This window comes from Neoarius graeffei, chromosome 3 (assembly GCF_027579695.1).
Source record: "Neoarius graeffei isolate fNeoGra1 chromosome 3, fNeoGra1.pri, whole genome shotgun sequence".
NCBI classification, from domain to species: domain Eukaryota; kingdom Metazoa; phylum Chordata; class Actinopteri; order Siluriformes; family Ariidae; genus Neoarius; species Neoarius graeffei.
In genome coordinates, this window is record NC_083571.1 from 77513388 (window position 1) to 77532318 (window position 18931).

At 37.0% G+C, this 18931-nt stretch overlaps 1 protein-coding gene across 3 annotated transcripts in view; it reads right to left on the bottom strand.

Annotated features, from left to right (window-relative positions):
* Positions 1 to 13585: 13585 nt before the first annotated feature.
* LOC132883583 (histamine N-methyltransferase-like) overlaps positions 13586 to 18931 on the bottom strand; it is a 74997-nt gene continuing 69651 nt past the window's right edge. For all 3 annotated transcript variants that reach the window (XM_060917371.1, XM_060917372.1, XM_060917374.1), the window contains exon 8: positions 13586 to 14152. In XM_060917371.1, the coding sequence (XP_060773354.1) occupies positions 14060 to 14152 (93 nt within the window). In that variant the 3' untranslated portion in view covers positions 13586 to 14059. The remainder of the gene's footprint in view (positions 14153 to 18931) is intronic.

Consider the following 18931-nt stretch of genomic DNA (forward strand, 5'->3'; position numbering starts at 1 on the left):
GGGACTGGAGTGAGGGGGTTGTTTGTTGTTGGGGTTAGTTCTGCTTTAGAATTTGAGTGGCAATGAAATAGCAGACCACATAGCCAAAGAATCCGTTGATAAAGAACAGATAGACATTCATATTCCACTGGGAAAAGGAGAAGCTAAAGCCTTAATTAAAACAGAGATTATGAAAAGATGGCAAAAAGAATGGGAAACAGAACCCAAAGGTCGACAATACTTTAATATGCAGAGTCAGGTATGGGGGGAAAAGAATAACATCAATGGGATTTAACAGAAAATGAGGAGGTAGTATATACAAGATTAAGACTGGGACACAAAGGTCTTAACGCAACATTACAGATATTAGGTAAAAGTGATGGTCTTTGTCAAGGATGTAGAGTTAAGGAAGATGTTGAGCATGTTTTATTCCATTGTAGTAAATACAGTTCTCAAAGACAGAAATGGTTGGAGCTTGAAGCAGATTCAGACATTCACAACATACTAAAGGAAGAAGGAATACAGCGAAATAGAATTAAAACACTAATCATTTATCTTAATGATACAGGTCTAATGAAAAGAATATAATTTTTTTTTTGTAGCCTAGTAGGGCTGTAACGATATGCGTATCGAAATCGCGATACACAGAGCCACGATCCGTATCGCGATACAAGAAGGCAGAATCGCGGTTCATCCTTTCAAACTTCTCCTCAGCCCAAAAACAGAGGCGCTTCCAAACTTCAATTTATGAATACTTTACTTTTTATTTAAATTACACTTTAAACTTACTTAAATTACTTTTATTTTTTTATATCTATCAGTAAGTCGTTTTTTCGCCGACCTGCGACAATCTTCTGCGAGTCACGCAACGTCCACACTCGCCACTGGCAGAGCATTCATTTCTTTTAAGCGGTCGCCATTCTGGTTGCGACGCGGGGAGCGAATCTGTAAACAAGCAGCTTATTGGCTGGCTAGACATCCTAATACATAGACGGAGCATCCAATGTAAATTCTAAAAGCGCTGACGAGACGCGGGGCCGCCATCTTGGAGTGGTGATCCGCTGCACTCAGTGTAATACTAAATACATTAGATATAAACAGCTTAACGTTTTTCTATCGGCTACAACCACCAATCTGTTGCAAATAAAATGCGGTTTTAACAATCTAAATCCATTATAATGATTCAAATGTGTGTATGTTTTCTTTGAATAGATTGTTAAGAACATATCAAAGGGGAAATTAATCTAGTCAGTGAATTTATAAGAGCCTTTTACATCCTTCAACACAATCTGACCCCCCTTCAGCAAAGCTGATGGATTCAGGTTGAGTGGGGCACTTTGTTTGGTATGTAGGACAATGTGTGATGACCATATATTGACCACAAACTTTTTTTTTTGTTTTAAAGCATATCAAAACATTTATTTATAACAAATTAATGTCAAACATAAAAAATAATGTAGTAAATAAATAAACTAGTAAATAAATAAAAAAGGTAGTATATGAATAAACATTTAATAACAATATATATAATATTAGCATACAACATTAAAACATCACTCGTGAAACCACTACCTGATGACGATTTAAGTCTCTTAGCTCCTTCTCAGCTCTGGTAATATACTATTTAAAAAAAAAAATAGTACGGTAATGTTAAATCTTACTTGTGAAAAGTAATCCCCCTGCTTCTGTTTGAAACGGTTCGCTCGTTTGAGCAGGAGTACGCTGAGCACCAGCCTGGCAGCTTGTCTCTTGTCTTCTTCAGTCGTGCAGTAATAGACGGAACTTTTTTTATTATTATTATTATTATTATTATTATTTCCCAAAACATTCAAAATACAAACAAATAGAGCACCATATATATACAGATCCAAAAACATCAAAATAGTAAAACACACACATAGCAATAAAGTAAAAAATATGAACAAGAAAAGGGTTACTTAACTATCTTTACATATGTTAATCGAGTAAATCAAAGTCATCCAAAAAAAGATATAAAATAACCAACATCCTTATTTTCAACTAACTTTAGAGATTTGGCAAAAAGCTTGAGGTCATTCTTCCAGTGTGTAACATAAGGTTTAGTTTAAAAAAAAAACCCGACATTTGTGAATAAAATGTTTACCTAAAAGTAGTAAATTATTAATACCATATTCAATTTTTTTATTATTTAAAAACACTCCAAATTTAATTTCTTTAATGGATAAAGGGGCAAACTGAATCCCCCTAGACTAATAGACGGTACCTTGATATCTCGCGCTTTCTCACCACTCCAAGATGGCGACCGTATTTCTCGCGTCAGAACAGCCAACTCTCCGTCTATGATTGGCTGGCTAGGTGTGCCACAAGCCAATCACAATCACTTGACCGGAAAGGCATGCAGTGTTGCCAGATTGGGCAGGTTTAGGTGCTTTTTGGCTGGTTTTGAACATACTTTGGGGTGGAAAACGTTAGAAATATCTGGCAACACTGAAGGCACGTCTGCTTGGGCGGAAGCCTTCTGCGGCAGTTACGTATCACAGAAAATCATTGGCCCTATGAGAGTGAGACAGTGAGAGAGCCACCTCCCCCCCCAAAAAAAATCGTAACGGATTTACACGATTTGGAAAAATGACTTTTTCAGAACCGAAAAAAACAGAGCTTCTGGCTCAACAGTATCATTTTGAGAAATAAAACAATCTTTTGATATACATTTGTTCATTTTTGCATACATATTACTCATTCTCTGCAGTGGTCTGAATTATTTGTTATTAAATAGTTAATGTAAGTAAGTAAATGTTAATAAGTCAAATTTACTACTTTAAAAAAACATTTTAAAAAAAATCGTGGGCGTATCGAATCGTGGGTCAAAAATCGCGATACGAATCGAATCGTGAGTTGGGTGTATCGTTACAGCCCTATAGCCTAGTAATCTGACATCTAATCTGTCCAGTCCCTTCACACACTCCTGTACAGTAGGTGGCGGTATACACAGATTGTGACAATCTGCCATTAAAAAGAAGAAGAAGAACTTGAGTGTGTTGTGGAGCTAAGTGTATATGTTATTTATGAGTTTCATGAAAAGAACAAGTGATGACTCAATTGAGTCAGATTTTGAAAATAAAATGGTGAAAAAAGACGAAAGTTTGGAGGTTGTGTTCAGAGAGGAACCCAATAACATCAAACTTGCCAAAACCAATTCTTTTAAATTTTGGTCTTTTTTTAAGACTCCAACAGGTACAAAATTCAGTGTTTCAATTCTTGGGGGAAATTTGAAAGTGATTTGTGATGGAGCAGTGTTGGGCAAGTTACTTCAAAACTGTTTTGCATTATTTATTACTTGTTACTGTCATTTTAAAGTAATTAGTTACATTACAATATTACTGTATTTAAAATGTAAGGCATTGCTCATCTCATCTCATTATCTCTAGCCGCTTTATCCTGTTCTACAGGGTCGCAGGCAAGCTGGAGCCTATCCCAGCTGACTATGGGCAAAAGGCGGGGTACACCCTGGACAAGTCGCCAGGTCATCACAGGGCTGACACATAGACACAGACAACCATTCACACCTACGGTCAATTTAGAGTCACCAGTTAACCTAACCTGCATGTCTTTGGACTGTGGGGGAAACCGGAGCACCCGGAGGAAACCCACGCGGACAACAAGCAAAGTCCGCACAGAAAGGCCCTCGCCGGCCATGGGGCTTGAACCCGGACCTTCTTGCTGTGAGGCGACAGCGCTAACCACTACACCACCGTGCTGCCCAATGTAAGGCATTACACTACTATTGCATTACTTTTAAGTTACTCTCACCAAAATGACTGGAAGTATGGATTTGGCAATCTAAATGTAGCTCAAGACGCTCAATTAGCTCATCACACATCCAGTGGAAGGTGCTGTGGTATCTGACTGAGCTAGGCTTATGGTTAAAAACAGTAGAATATAATAGCCACAGTGATGGCTCAGGGCACAATACAAGGAACAATCATTGCAAGAACAGACAAAAGGTGAAAGTCTGGCAAATTGTGATAGAAATACTGTAACTTTAGGCCTATTCATATTAACATTTATTGTATTGTAATGTCTAAAGATATGACAGGATACAAAATTAGCATTTCTATGCCTTTATTGTTTACAAGTTTACAGCATTAAGCATAGTTTATGCTCATAAAAAAAAAAAGATTAGCCCTAAGGGATATGACTCATCTCATCTCATTATCTCTAGCCGCTTTATCCTTCTACAGGGTCGCAGGCAAGCTGGAGCCTATCCCAGCTGACTACGGGCAAAAGGCGGGGTACACCCTGGACAAGTCGCCAGGTCATCACAGGGCTGACACATAGACACAGACAACCATTCACACCTACGGTCAATTTAGAGTCACCAGTTAACCTAACCTGCATGTCTTTGGACTGTGGGGGAAACCGGAGCACCCGGAGGAAACCCACGCGGACAACAAGCAAAGTCCGCACAGAAAGGCCCTCGCCGGCCATGGGGCTTGAACCCGGACCTTCTTGCTGTGAGGCGACAGCGCTAACCACTACACCACCGTGCTGCCCAATGTAAGGCATTACACTACTATTGCATTACTTTTAAGTTACTCTCACCAAAATGACTGGAAGTATGGATTTGGCAATCTAAATGTAGCTCAAGACGCTCAATTAGCTCATCACACATCCAGTGGAAGGTGCTGTGGTATCTGACTGAGCTAGGCTTATGGTTAAAAACAGTAGAATATAATAGCCACAGTGATGGCTCAGGGCACAATACAAGGAACAATCATTGCAAGAACAGACAAAAGGTGAAAGTCTGGCAAATTGTGATAGAAATACTGTAACTTTAGGCCTATTCATATTAACATTTATTGTATTGTAATGTCTAAAGATATGACAGGATACAAAATTAGCATTTCTATGCCTTTATTGTTTACAAGTTTACAGCATTAAGCATAGTTTATGCTCATAAAAAAAAAAAGATTAGCCCTAAGGGATATGACTCATCTCATCTCATTATCTCTAGCCGCTTTATCCTTCTACAGGGTCGCAGGCAAGCTGGAGCCTATCCCAGCTGACTACGGGCAAAAGGCGGGGTACACCCTGGACAAGTCGCCAGGTCATCACAGGGCTGACACATAGACACAGACAACCATTCACACTCACATTCACACCTACGGTCAATTTAGAGTCGCCAGTTAACCTAACCTGCATGTCTTTGGACTGTGGGGGAAACCGGAGCACCCGGAGGAAACCCACGCGGACACGGGGAGAACATGCAAACTCCGCACAGAAAGGCCCTTGCCGGCCATGGGGCTCGAACCCAGGACCTTCTTGCTGTGAGGCGACAGTGCTAACCACTACACCACCGTGCTGCCGGGATATGACTCCATTTCAGAAATTTAACAAAAATGAACATATTCTGGCAAATAGTAGCCTACAATAAAACTGGCCTGAAAAAAACCCACAAGCCTTTTAAATCACAACTAGACAATGACTATTATATATATGAGGCTACCCAGTCACATTTCGAAAAACAGAATTAGAAATAACAAAATCAAAGTGTTTTTAATGATATTGAAGTGCTTAGGCATACTAGCCCTCGAAGGAAAGGCAGCTCAATCACTTTAGTCTGACTTCCGACCAGAAAAAAAAAAACTCAGTTATACAGGACAAAAATGTAAACAAACTGTCAGCATATCTTCAACAACATACTCCACCACAAGTCTCCTAACCTCCTGAGGCTGAAGGAGCATCTCAGAGCGGCAGAATGTTAATTTTGGCTGTTTTGTGAGTTTATCGCCACTCTCATCCTCCACTTGCTTCCTTGCTAACTTCATGTTACTATGGCACCTCTGTAAATGTTTAGTCAAATTACTGGTGCTATTTCGGGAAGTGGACAGTTCTTTAGGTTTAGCACACAAAGTGCATTTGACTACGATGTTCTTCACATCCTTATTTTTCACAAACTTAAAGTAATGGGCGTGTGCCCATCTGGAGAATGTGCTATCTGACGTTAGATCAGCTGCAGGTTCACTCATCTCTCTCTCTCTCTCTCTCTCTCTCTCTCCTGTCTGACTAGCCTAAAGGAAAAGGAAGTGAAACATTTTGCGTGGACGTTTCACCTCTGCTGATCTTGCGGTGATTTTAGCAAATTTGTATGAAGGAAACCCCCCACCACCACCACCACCACCACTTCATTCCAGGTTAAAAATGCATTGTAACGTGCGTTACTGACATTTGTACAGAGTAAAATATTACCAATTTTTTTCTGTAATGCCTTACATTACCGCATTACTGTAAAAAGCAATGCATTACAGTAATTCGTTACTTTTGTAACGCATTACTCCCGACACTGTGATGGAGTGAATGTCGATAAACTCAGAAGATTTGAAGAAACACCAATCATAGTAGAGCGATTTGTTCCTAACAACCAAGTAAAAGGTATAATCCATGGAGTTGATCTAGATATTTTGGATGATTTGCTTGAAGGATTTAAAGAATACAATTCATTCAACATTGTTAGCATCAAAAGGTTCTTAAAAGAAAAAAACTGCTACACACTATTCTGATTACCTTCTCTGGTAAAAATGTACTTGAAACCATAAAATTTGGTTTTAGAATTTTCAGAGTTAAGACATATGTACCTGGTCCCATCAGGTGCTTCAAATGCCAGCACTACAGACATATTAGTTTAAATTGCCACTCAAAAGAAAGGTGTGGCAAATGCAGAGACGCTCATTTCACTTCTGAATGTTCACTATCAAAGCACAAATGTGCAAACTGCGGTGAAGAGCATCAATCCAATTCAAAAGGCTGTAGAATATATAAAGAAGCTTCAGAGGTTAGCAGAATCAGGAAAAATGAAAAAAATAACATATGTAGACGCTGTGAAAAGTTAAACTGAATCAGAAAGATAACTCAAACACAGAAGAAATAAAGATTCAAGATGATCCTGGAAAATCGGATCAATTCATCAAAGTGTCAGATTTCATACTCATAATGTATAAGATTCTTTTTCAATTTTCTCAAGCGCAGGGTGGTGTTCGAAGCAGAAAATATTTGCTTTCTCAGATTGTTACCTCTATAAATTAATTTCTTGGTCTTAGGTTGAAAACTTCTGACTTGTTCTAATTTGGGTTTGGTTGAGCCTGGTGTCACTATAGATGCTATGGATTGTTCGATCATTGACTTCTCAAAACACCAGTCAAGAATCTACTCAGGTCAAAAGTAAAAAAAAAACATAAAGATGAATAAAAAACTTATATGGTAATGGAATGTGAACAGTGTAATAAACAAAATTAATGAAATAAAACATTAAGTATTACAAAAGATAGCCCTGATATGTTTACAAGAAACAAGATAAAATTAAAATAATTATGAAATACTTCAAGAAAATTCTGAAAGGGGTATTGCATTCTTAGTCCATAAAGACATTTCTTACTCTAGTTTCAAAAAACTAGATATACCAGCTGAAGGATTCTCTGTTAAAAATCAATACCTCTAACGGTATAATTAATTTGTATCTTTCACCTTCTAAAAAATTATATTATGAAGATTTAATTAACTTTTTCCATACTGAGAATGTTTTCATCTGTGGAGATTTCAATGCAAAAAGTAGAATTTGGGGTAGTTCTTTTTCAGATACTAGAGGAAGAATTATTGAAAGTACAGTGGGGCAAAAAAGTATTTAGTCAGTCACCAATTGTGCAGGTTCTCCCACTTAAAAAGATGAGAGAGGCCTGTAATTTTCATCATAGGTATACTTCAACTATGAGAGACAAAATGAGAAAAAAAATCCAGAAAATCACATTGTATGATTTTTAAAGAATTTATTTGCAAATTATGGTGGAAAATAAGTATTTGGTCAATAACACGAAGTTCATCTCAATACTTTGTTATATACCCTTTGTTGTCAATGACAGAGGTCAAACGTTTTCTGTAAGTCTTCACAAGGTTTTCACACACTGTTGTTGGTATTTTGGCCCATTCCTCCATGCAGATCTCCTCTAGAGCAGTGATGTTTTGGGGCTGTCACTGGGCAACACGGACTTTCAACTCCCTCCAAAGATTTTCTATGGGGTTGAGATCTGGAGATTGGCTAGGCCACTCCAGGACCTGGAAATGCTTCTTACGAAGCCACTCCTTCGTTGCCTGGGCGGTGTGTTTGGGATCATTGTCATGCTGAAAGACCCAGCCATGTTTCATCTTCAATACCCTTACTGATGGAAGGAGGTTTTCATTCAAAATCTCATGATACATGGCCCCATTCATTTCTTCCTTCCTTTACACAGATCAGTCGTCCTGGTCCCTTTGCAGAAAAACAGCCCCAAAGCATGATGTTTCCACCCCCATTCTTCACAGTAGGTATGGTGTTCTTTGGATGCAACTCAGCATTCTTTCTCCTCCTCTTTCTACCTGCCCTTCAGTCCAAACTGCTCTTCCACCATCAACAATCTGTTCAGCTGTCTTGAGGACATTAAATCCTGGATGGCACACAACTTTCTACAACTAAATGAAAGTAAAACTGAAATAATATTATTTGGTTCATCCCCCACTGTCACCAGCCTTGGCAATGCTCTTCCTCCTCATCTACCAGACACACAGAATGTAGTCAGAAATCTGGGCGTTCTGCTTGACAGTTCGCTAACTTTTAATAAACAGGTTAATGCTGTGGTTAAAGGCAGTTTCTATCAGCTGAGGACCATAGCAAAGTTAAAACCTGTTCTTTCCCCTAAAGATCTGGAAATAGTCATCCACACATTCATCTCCTCACGCTTAGATTACTGTAATTCCCTTTACACAGGCATCTCACAATACAACATTAATAGACTTCAACTGGTACAAAATGCTGCTGCCAGGCTTCTGACTGGCACCAAGAAGGGGGAACATATCACACCAGTCCTAGCCCAGCTCCACTGGCTTCCAGTGAGATACAGAATTGATTTTAAAATTTTACTTTTTGTTTTTAAAGCACTTAATGGTCTAGTACCACCTTATATTTCGGAACTTTTGATTCCACACTCTGCACCCAGATCACTTGGGTCACAAAATCAATCACTCCTTACCATCCCTCGCACACGCCTCAAAACCCGCGGTGACCGTGCTTTCTCTGTAGCTGCTCCAAAGCTCTGGAATGCCCTCCCGCCATACATTAAATCCTCCCCTACAATTGCCTCTTTTAAATCCAATCTGAAGACTTACTTGTTCACACTTGCTTTTGAGTCAAATTGAGGTGTTGTTTTGTTTCTTTTTTACTCCTTTATTATGGTGCTATTGCCGCGCTTTCAATGATTAATGTAAATATGTGGGTCTGATGTTTCAGACTATTATTGTTTTTTATCTTTGCCTTAGCTAACACTGTGAAGCACTTTGGCTCAACCCCTGTTGTTTTTAAATGTGCTATATAAATAAATGACTTGACTTGACTTGACTCCAAACATGACAAGTTGAGTTTTTACCAAAAAGTTCTATTTTGGTTTCATCTGACCATATGACATTCTCCCAATCCTCTTCTGGATCATCCAAATGCTCTCTAGCAAACTTCAGATGGGCCTGGACATGTACTGGCTTAAGCAGGGGGACACGTCTGGCACTGCAGGATTTGAGTCCTTGGCGGCGTAGTGTGTTACTGATGGTATTTGGTCCCAGCTCTCTGCAGGTCATTCACTAGGTCCCCCCGTGTGGTTCTGGGATTTTTGCTCACCGTTCTTGTGATCATTTTGACCCCACGGGGTGAGATCTTGCGTGGAGCCCCAGATCGAGGGAGATTATCAGTGGTCTTGTATGTCTTCCATTTTCTAATAATTGCTCCCACAGTTGATTTCTTCACACCAAGCTGCTTACCTATTGCAGATTCAGTCTTCCCAGCCTGGTGCAGGTCTACAATTTTGTTTCTGGTGTCCTTTGACAGCTCTTTGGTCTTGGCCATAGTGGAGTTTGGAGTGTGGCTGTTTGAGGTTGTGGACAGGTGTCTTTTATACTGATAACGAGTTCAAACAGGTGCCATTAATACAGGTAACGAGTGGAGGACAGAGGAGCCTCTTAAAGAAGAACTTACAGGTCTGTGAGAGCCAGAAATCTTGCTTGTTTGTAGGTGACCAAATACTTATTTTACTGAGGAATTTACCAATTAATTCATTAAAAATCCTACAATGTGATTTCCTGGATTCTTTCCCCCCATTCTGTCTCTCATAGTTGAGGTGTACCTATGATGAAAATTACAGGCCTCTCTCATCTTTTTAAGTGGGAGAACTTGCACAATTGGTGACTGACTAAATACTTTTTTGCCCCACTGTATATTGGATAATTGTGAATTAGTGTGTCTTAATGATGGGTCTCCTACCAGAATTTATAATCAAGGCTTCTCTTATATAGACCTTACGTTTTGCTCACCTTCTATTGCCACTCAGTGCAAGTGGGAAACAACAGATTTTGATGGAGGGAGTGATCATAAATGTATAGCTATAATTTTCAACTATAAAAAGTTCCCTATGAAAATAAAGCAAGTCCTAAATGGATTTTCCAAAAAGCAAATTGGCAAATGTTTTCTGAACTTTGTGACAAAAATTAAGTTCATTGAAACAAATAATGATATTCATGAGCTAACTTGTAATATCACTGCAGCAATTAATTGTGCTGCCACTGTCGCCATACCAAAATCAAAAGGTATAAAAAGAAATTAGCCTTTTTGGAATGAAACTTGTGAAAATGTAGTTAAAGAAAGAAATCAAGTAAAATGTAAAGCATTTAAGAACTTTAACACAGAACAGTTTATTAATTATAAATATAAAAGAGTAATGGCAACAAAAATAGTTAAAATGGAAAAGAGAGTTTTGGCATAGTTATTGTAGTAAATTAAATGAAAGATCAAACTTATTAAATTTGGAAATTAGTAAGAAATATGAATTATAATAATGGTGATAATATACCTGAATTCAAAAAGGATGATAATTATACTAAAAGTAATTTTGAAAAAGCTGAAGTCCTTGCTTCCCATTTTGCTAAAGTTAGTAGTGATTCTAATTATACAAAAGAATTTTTAGCTCATAAAAACAAATTTGAAGAAGAAAATAATCATATATTTACAAAGTCTACTGATTCTAAGTCTACATTAAATTATAAATTCCCTCTGGATGAAGTCAATAAAGCCTTAAGAAATTGTAGAAACACCTCTCCTGGACCGGATGGTCTGTTATATCACGTTCCAACATATGTCTACTTACTCTAAGCAATTCATTTTGGACTTTTTTAATAAAACCTTGACGGAAGGAATTGTTCCCAAAGATTGGAAAGTTGCTCATGTTGTTCCTGTCTTAAAACCTGGAAAACCTAAATCAGATCCTGCTTCCTATCGTCCTATTGCTTTAACTTCAAACTTCTGTAAAATTCTTGAAAGAATGGTCACTAATCGCTTAAATTGGTTCTGTGAACAACATGAACTATTTAACAAAAAACAGTCTGGATTTAGAAGAAAAAGATGTACCTTGGATCATCTCCTAAGACTTGGTGATATTATTAAAAGTTCTGGAAGAGGGCATAAAGTCTTAGAAGTCTTTCTTGATATAGAAAAGGCATATGGCATGGAGGAAGGGTATATTGTATAAGTTACATAATATTGGTATCTCTGGTTCTATCTTTAATTGGATTAATTCCTTTTTATCTGTTAGATAAAAAGGAATTATCAGTCAAAGTAGGTTCCTCATTATCTTCTTTATTTGAAGTTCCAAATGGTGTTCCACAAGGAAGTGTTATCAGTCCAATTTTATTTTTGATTGCTATACAGTGGTGCTTGAAAGTTTGTGAACCCTTTAGAATTTTCTATATTTCTGCATAAATATGACCTAAAACATCATCAGATTTCACACAAGTCCTAAAAGTAGATAAAGAGAACCCAGTTAAACAAATGAGACAAAAATATTATGCTTGGTCATTTATTTATTGAGGAAAATGATCCAATATTACATATCTGTGAGTGGCAAAAAATATGTGAACCTTTGCTTTCAGTATCTGGTGTGACCCCCTTGTGCAGCAATAACTGCAACTAAACGTTTCCGGTAACTGTTGATCAGTCCTGCACACCGGCTTGGAGGAATTTTAGCCCATTCCTCCATACAGAACAGCTTCAACTCTGGGATATTGGTCAGTTTCCTCACATGAACTGCTCGCTTCAGGTCCTTCCACATTTCAATTGGATTAAGGTCAGGACTTTGACTTGGCCATTCCAAAACATTAACTTTATTCTTCTTTAACCATTCTTTGGTAGAACGACTTGTGTGCTTTGGGTTGTTGTCTTGCTGCATGACCCACCTTCTTTTGAGATTCAGTTCATGGACAGATGTCCTGACATTTTCCTTTAGAATTCACTGGTATAATTCAGAATTCATTGTTCCATCAATGATGGCAAGTCGTCCTGGCCCAGATGCAGCAAAACAGGCCCAAACCATGAAACTACCAGCACCATGTTTCACATATGGGATAAGTTCGTTATGCTGGAATGCAGTGTTTTCCTTTCTCCAAACATAACACTTCTCATTTAAACCAAAAAGTTCTATTTTGGTCTCATCCGTCCACAAAACTTTTTTCCAATAGCCTTCTGGCTTGTCCACATGACCTTTAGCAAACTGCAGATGAGCAGCAATGTTCTTTTTCGAGAGCAGTGGCTTTCTCCTTGCAATCCTGCCATGCATACCATTTTGTTGTTCAGTATTCTCCTGATGGTGGACTCATGAACATTAACATTAGCCAATGTGAGAGAGGCCTTCAGTTGCTTAGAAGTTACCCTGGGGTCCTTTGTGACCTCGCCGACTATTACACGCCTTGCTCTTGGAGTGATCTTTGTTGGTCGACCACTCCTGGGGAGGGTAACAATGGTCTTGAATTTCCTCCATTTGTACACAATCTGTCTGACTGTGGATTGGTGGAGTCCAAAGTCTTTAGAGATGGTTTTGTAACCTTTTCCAGCCTGATGAGCATCAACAACGCTTTTTCTGAGGTCCTCAGAAATCTCCTTTGTTCATGCCATGATACACTTCCACAAACACGTGTTGTGAAGATCAGACTTTGATAGATCCCTGTTCTTTAAATAAAACAGGGTGGCCACTCACACCTGATTGTCATCCTATTGATTGAAAACACCGGACCCTAATTTCACCTTCAAATTAACTGCTAATCCTAGAGGTTCACATACTTTTGCCACTCACAGATATGTAATATTGGATAATTTTCCTCAATAAATAAATGACCAAGTGTAATATTTCTGTCTCATTTGTTTATCTGGGTTCTCTTTATCTAATTTTAGGACTTGTGTGAAAATCTAATGATGTTTTAGGTCATATTTATGCAGAAATATAGAAAATTCTAAAGGGTTCACAAACTTTCAAGCACCACTGTAAGTGACCTTGTTCTTTCTAATGTATCTTTCTCTATTTTTGCTGATACAGCAATTTGGAAATCTGGGAAAAACATAAATTTGCTACAGAAACGTATTCAACAGGCTTTAGATTTCATTAAATCAGTGTGATTATATGGGGTTTTAAAATTTCTGAAAGTAAATTCTCTGTGGTTTTATTCCATAAAGATAAAAACTATGATATAAAATTGATGTATAATGGTAAAAAAAACTTAAATGAAAAAACTGTAAAGTTTTTAGGCCTTTATTTTGACTACAAACTGACATGGAAAACTCACATTGATTATCTCATAAATAAATGTTGTAAAGGAATAAATGTTTGTAAAGTTATGTGGCAGCAAGTGGGATATTGACAAAGAAACAATGATCATTCTTTATAAATCTCTAATTCTATCATGTCTTTATTATGGTTGTGAAATTTGATACTGCAAGTATTTCTAGGAAAAGAAAATTAGATGTTATTCAAAATCAATGCCTTAGAATCTGCACTGGTTCTCTTCAGTGTACTCCTATCTCTGTTTTGGAGATGGACTGCCCTATTATGCCTTTGGATCTAAGAAGAGAATTCAAACAAACTCAAAGTGCAATTAAATATAGATCTTTTGAAGATCATCCAACAAAAAAAAAAATGTCTTCTAGAAGAACAAAATTGTGACCTTAATATTCACTTTCGTCCTATATTCTCTAAAGTTGTACATTTGGTTAACAGTCTCCTGATTCCAGCTTGTTATCCTTTGGTTGATCCTTTTCCATTCTGGGAATCCCGAGCTCCAAAAGTTGACTTAGATTTAGTCCCTAAAATATCCAAACAAGAGGATAATAGTTGCTACATCTGCATTAGAACACATTCAACTCCAATACAATAAACACTTACATATATTTACTGATGGTTCAAAAAAAGATCTTGATTGTGCATCTGGCATTGTAATTCTAAGTCTAAATATTCAAAAAGATTATAAAATCTCAAACGGTACTATCTTTAGAGCTGAGTTAGTAGCAATTACAAAGGCTTTGGAACTTCTCATTGATAAATCTCTCCCTCAAAGTGTGATATTTTCTGACTCCTTTTCTGTCCTTCAAAAAATTCAAAAGGAAGATGATATAGAATTATTAGATTTCCAATATCTTATGCATCAGTTTAAACATATGGGTGGTAAGGTTGTTTTTTGTTGGATTCAAGCTCATGTGGGTGTTATAGGAAATGAAATGGCTGATAAATTGGCCAAAAGATCAGTAAATAAAACCTATTATGACATTCATTACCCTTTTACCACTGCTGATATAACAAAACATATCAAAGATATTATCTTTACAATATGGCAAGACAGATGGGATAACTCTCAAACTGGTAGATTCTTCTACCAACTAGAACCAAATATTACAACACATACCACATATTCTGACAAAAACAGAAACAAACAAAGGATAATTACAAGACTTAGATTTAGAAAATGTCTACTTAATGATACACTATTTCTTAAAAAAAAACTCCAATCAATGTACAACTTGTGGTGTAAAAGAAAATGTCAAACACTTGCTTCTATATTGTATCAAATATCCAAACTTTCATGATAAAATTATTCAAAAAATGAGAAATAAACAATTAGAAATTAATATTAAAAATTTACTGCTATATAAAGAATTTTATGACATTTATAGGTTTATTATTGGAAAAGAAATAAAAATTTAATTTTGGGGAAAAAGAAAGTTGTATTTAATGTGCATGTTTGGCCACAATATGAACTAGCAGTTCCAATACTTATAGGATGCCAAATCACTTCGAGTGGGAGCGTCCCTAAAAGAAGCTCAAGCTCAAGGCTCGTCAGAGTGAAGCCAGCTGACCGCTCATATTGGGTGTATTTGGCTTATGTGTTAAGCCATCGTATCCAATCAAACTTGCCCCAAGAAAAATATCTCCTGACTTTTTTTCCACCTCTTTCATTACCTTTTATTTTCTCAACTTCATCCACATACTTTACATATCTTTATAGCGTTTCCCTTCACTGTTTTTTTTCCTTTTCTAGTCCAGTTTGATTTTATTTATTTATTTTGAACGGTTCTTTTACTACTTATTTTTACGAAGATTATTTCAGTTTGTCTCTTATACAATGTATCTTTCTTTCATATATTTCTTCTTCCTATCTAAGCAATCAATTATACCAACACAAAGGCTGTGCAATACTTCCTTTCTATTCAGGACAGTTGTTGAAACAGGATTATTTTCTCATGTTATTTGCCATTTTCACTTCATTCTCACATCTTAACAGTATTGGTCACATAATTTACTGTCATTTAAGACACAATTCAATTTTGATGCTTTTTTCTTTTTAAGACCACACAGTGTTTAGCAAATGTGGTAACCTTGGATTGTTCAAGATCATATCTTCTGATGAGAAGCATGTCTTCCTCGTCTGTGTTTGCACTTGGATGTGGTCTAGAACTGGACACGTGGAGAACTGGTGTCTTATCCTGCACAATGCAATTTCTGAATGAATGCATCTGCAAAGCTCCTCTTGCATAGGCATAAATTTCATTTTCCAATTCATACATTCATAATTCTGATAAAAGTTGCATTTGTTTGTCACATTGTTTGCCAAGTTGTATTTCTCATTGCATTTGTTTACCACATTAAAGGTAGACTGCCATTCAGATTTAAGAGTAGCTCATAAAAAGAATTTTCCTGAACATCCAATTATTTTTGTTTAGTGGATGGAAAGCTACTGAATTTGAATAACAGACTTCCAATTTTATTATAATAATAATAATAATAATAATAATAATAATAATAATTATTATTATTATTATTATTATTATTATTATTATTATTTTAAATAGAACAATTAATGAATTTAGGGCCACGTGGCCCTAAATTCTCCACTATTTTTTCCTGCTTCACCATGACCCAATTCAAGATGCTACATCAGGGCTTTCCCTGTTCGTGCAAGGCATTGTGGGATACAAATTTGAAACAAGAGAGAAAAATTGAGGACATGAGTGTGCAAATGAAACGTGAAAGACTGACTACAGTAATGGAAAGCAAGAAGAAAAGACTTTGTTGTGAAGGAAAAGAAACGCAGAACCAAACTAATAAATATCGGTGGTCAGTGAGCACCTCAGTGTGATCAGCTGTTCGTTTTAGTGACAGAATGATGTAACTGTAAGTGCACACTCAAGGTAAACCTGTAGATGGCAGTAATGCAATATTGTTGATGCCAGCTGCCATAAAACCCAAAAGAAGATGGTGGTAAACCTGTGCATGCGCACATGGACTTCCTCTGTCCGCTTGACTGCACAAAGCGAGCGATTTCATGAACATTATTTGCTTGGGAATCCCCTCAAATTAAATAACTTCTCAGCCACAGAATGGCCTGTTTTTTTTTTACATTACAGAAATAAACTTGTATCACAATGACCAAATTTCAGAGAGAACTACATTTCACCGATTTTATGAAATCAAAAGGCCATCTAGCTTTAAAGGTTACCCCATTTGCTAAAACACTGCATGGTCTTAAAAAGAAAAAGCATAAAAATGTATTTGTTTGTGTCTAAAATGACAGTGAATTGTGTGACCAATGAATTGTACATTCTGTACATTCATACACATGTACAGACATGTGAGAATGAATTGAAAATGGCAAATAACATGAGAAAATAATGCTGTTTCAATGACTGTCCAAATAGAAAGGAAGTATTGTACAGCCTTTGTGTTGGTATAATATTAAAAAAATTAAATAAATAGAAAGGAAGAAGAAATATATGAAAGAGTAATATACACTGTATAAGAGAAACTGAAAATCTCTGTAAAAATAATTATAGTAGTAAAAGCCATTCAAAAAAAAAAAAAAATCAGAGATTGGAATGGAAAAGACAAAAAACAGTGAAGGGGAGTGCTATAAAGATATGTAAGGAATGTGGGTAAAGTTGAGAAAGAAAGAGGTCGTAATGAAAGGAACAAAGTCAGAAGCAGGGTTAGATCTTAACACTAGCCCGCTAGCCCGTGGCTAGTGCAGATAGCCACGGGCTAGTGCAAAATCTCTGCTACTAGCCCATGTTGGCTAGTGCAATAACTTGACATGGGTGTGGCCATCTTGAATTACGCAAAATCTGATACAAAATCTTTTAGCTCATTCTATTTATTGTACATGGTGTAATGCATTGTTGCTGAACATTACTGTCACAGTTCATTGACACAGGTTGTAACTGTGTACCATGATGAGTGCCTAATGTTTTTTTCCAGTCTAAGGCAACTGAATGATTTCAGTTCTAGTCCATTTTGCGAGATTACTACATGTACTAGTCTACTTAACTGTAAGCAATGACTACCTCTTTTATACTTCAAAGTGACAATTATGGTTTGAAACACAAAGTCACATATGAGAACCATAATGGATTGAATAAAGTACTGGTTTTGTTACACTGAATTGGGAGCTTCTGTTGTTTCAACTTGTTCATTGTTTAGTATTTAAAATTCTTTCAATTGTCACAGGAATTGGGCTTAAAATAGCGGGCTAGTGCAACACTCTGCAGGCTAGTGCAATTTGCAAGCCACTAGCCCGGCTGGCTAGTGCAGAAAAACCTTAAGATCTAACCCTGCAGAAGATACTTTTCTTGGGGCAAATTTGATTGGATATGATGGTTTAACACAAGCCAAATGCACGCTATGTGAGTGGTAAGATGGCTTCACTCGTCTATGAGCTCTCCAAATTTTCTATCGAGCTCAGAGGTTACAACTCGCCAACATGAAACCCCCAAAATTAAGATAGAGCGTCGCATATTTGTGCATCTCATTCGATTTATTTGTGGGTCTCATGCACTGAGCTCTACATAAAAATCTGGAGAGCTCATAGCCTATTCTCTGCTGTAGAGACGAGTGCATCCATCTAGCCGCCATCTTACCACTCACATCGCGTGTATTCAGCTTGTGTGAAACCATTGTATCTGATCAAATTTGCCCCAAGAAAAGTTTGTCCCGACTTTTTTCCCCTTTCATTACGTCCTCTTATTTTCTCAACTTTACCCACAATCCTTACATATTTTTATAGCACTCCCCTTCATTATTGTCCCCCCCCCCTTCCAGTTCAGCCTCTGATCATTTTTTAAACAGCTCTTTTACTACTAGTCTATAATTATTTTTATGGAGATTTCAGTTTTTCTTTGTACAGGAAATCATATATCGGACGCCGTCTGGGAAATAATCCGTTGGTGTCAATGCTCCGTTTCTCAAAATCCACTGAATGTGGAGAGAATAAAAGTTATTCCACTCAATCTCGTCGTACATGGCTATCAGCTCATATACGACTTGATTTCATGCAATAACTGTTAATTGTCATCCATTTTCAAAAAAAAAGTGCTAAATTGTACCTTTCCCTGGTAGTACCTTTACCTTATGTACCTTTTTAATATGAATCTTTCACCTGAAAATATGGCTGTGGTGTACCTTAAAGATTTAAGGTACAACCCCGATTCCAAAAAAGTTGGGACAAAGTACAAATTGTAAATAAAAACGGAATGCAATGATGTGGAAGTTTCAAAATTCCATATTTTATTCAGAATAGAACATAGATGACATATAAA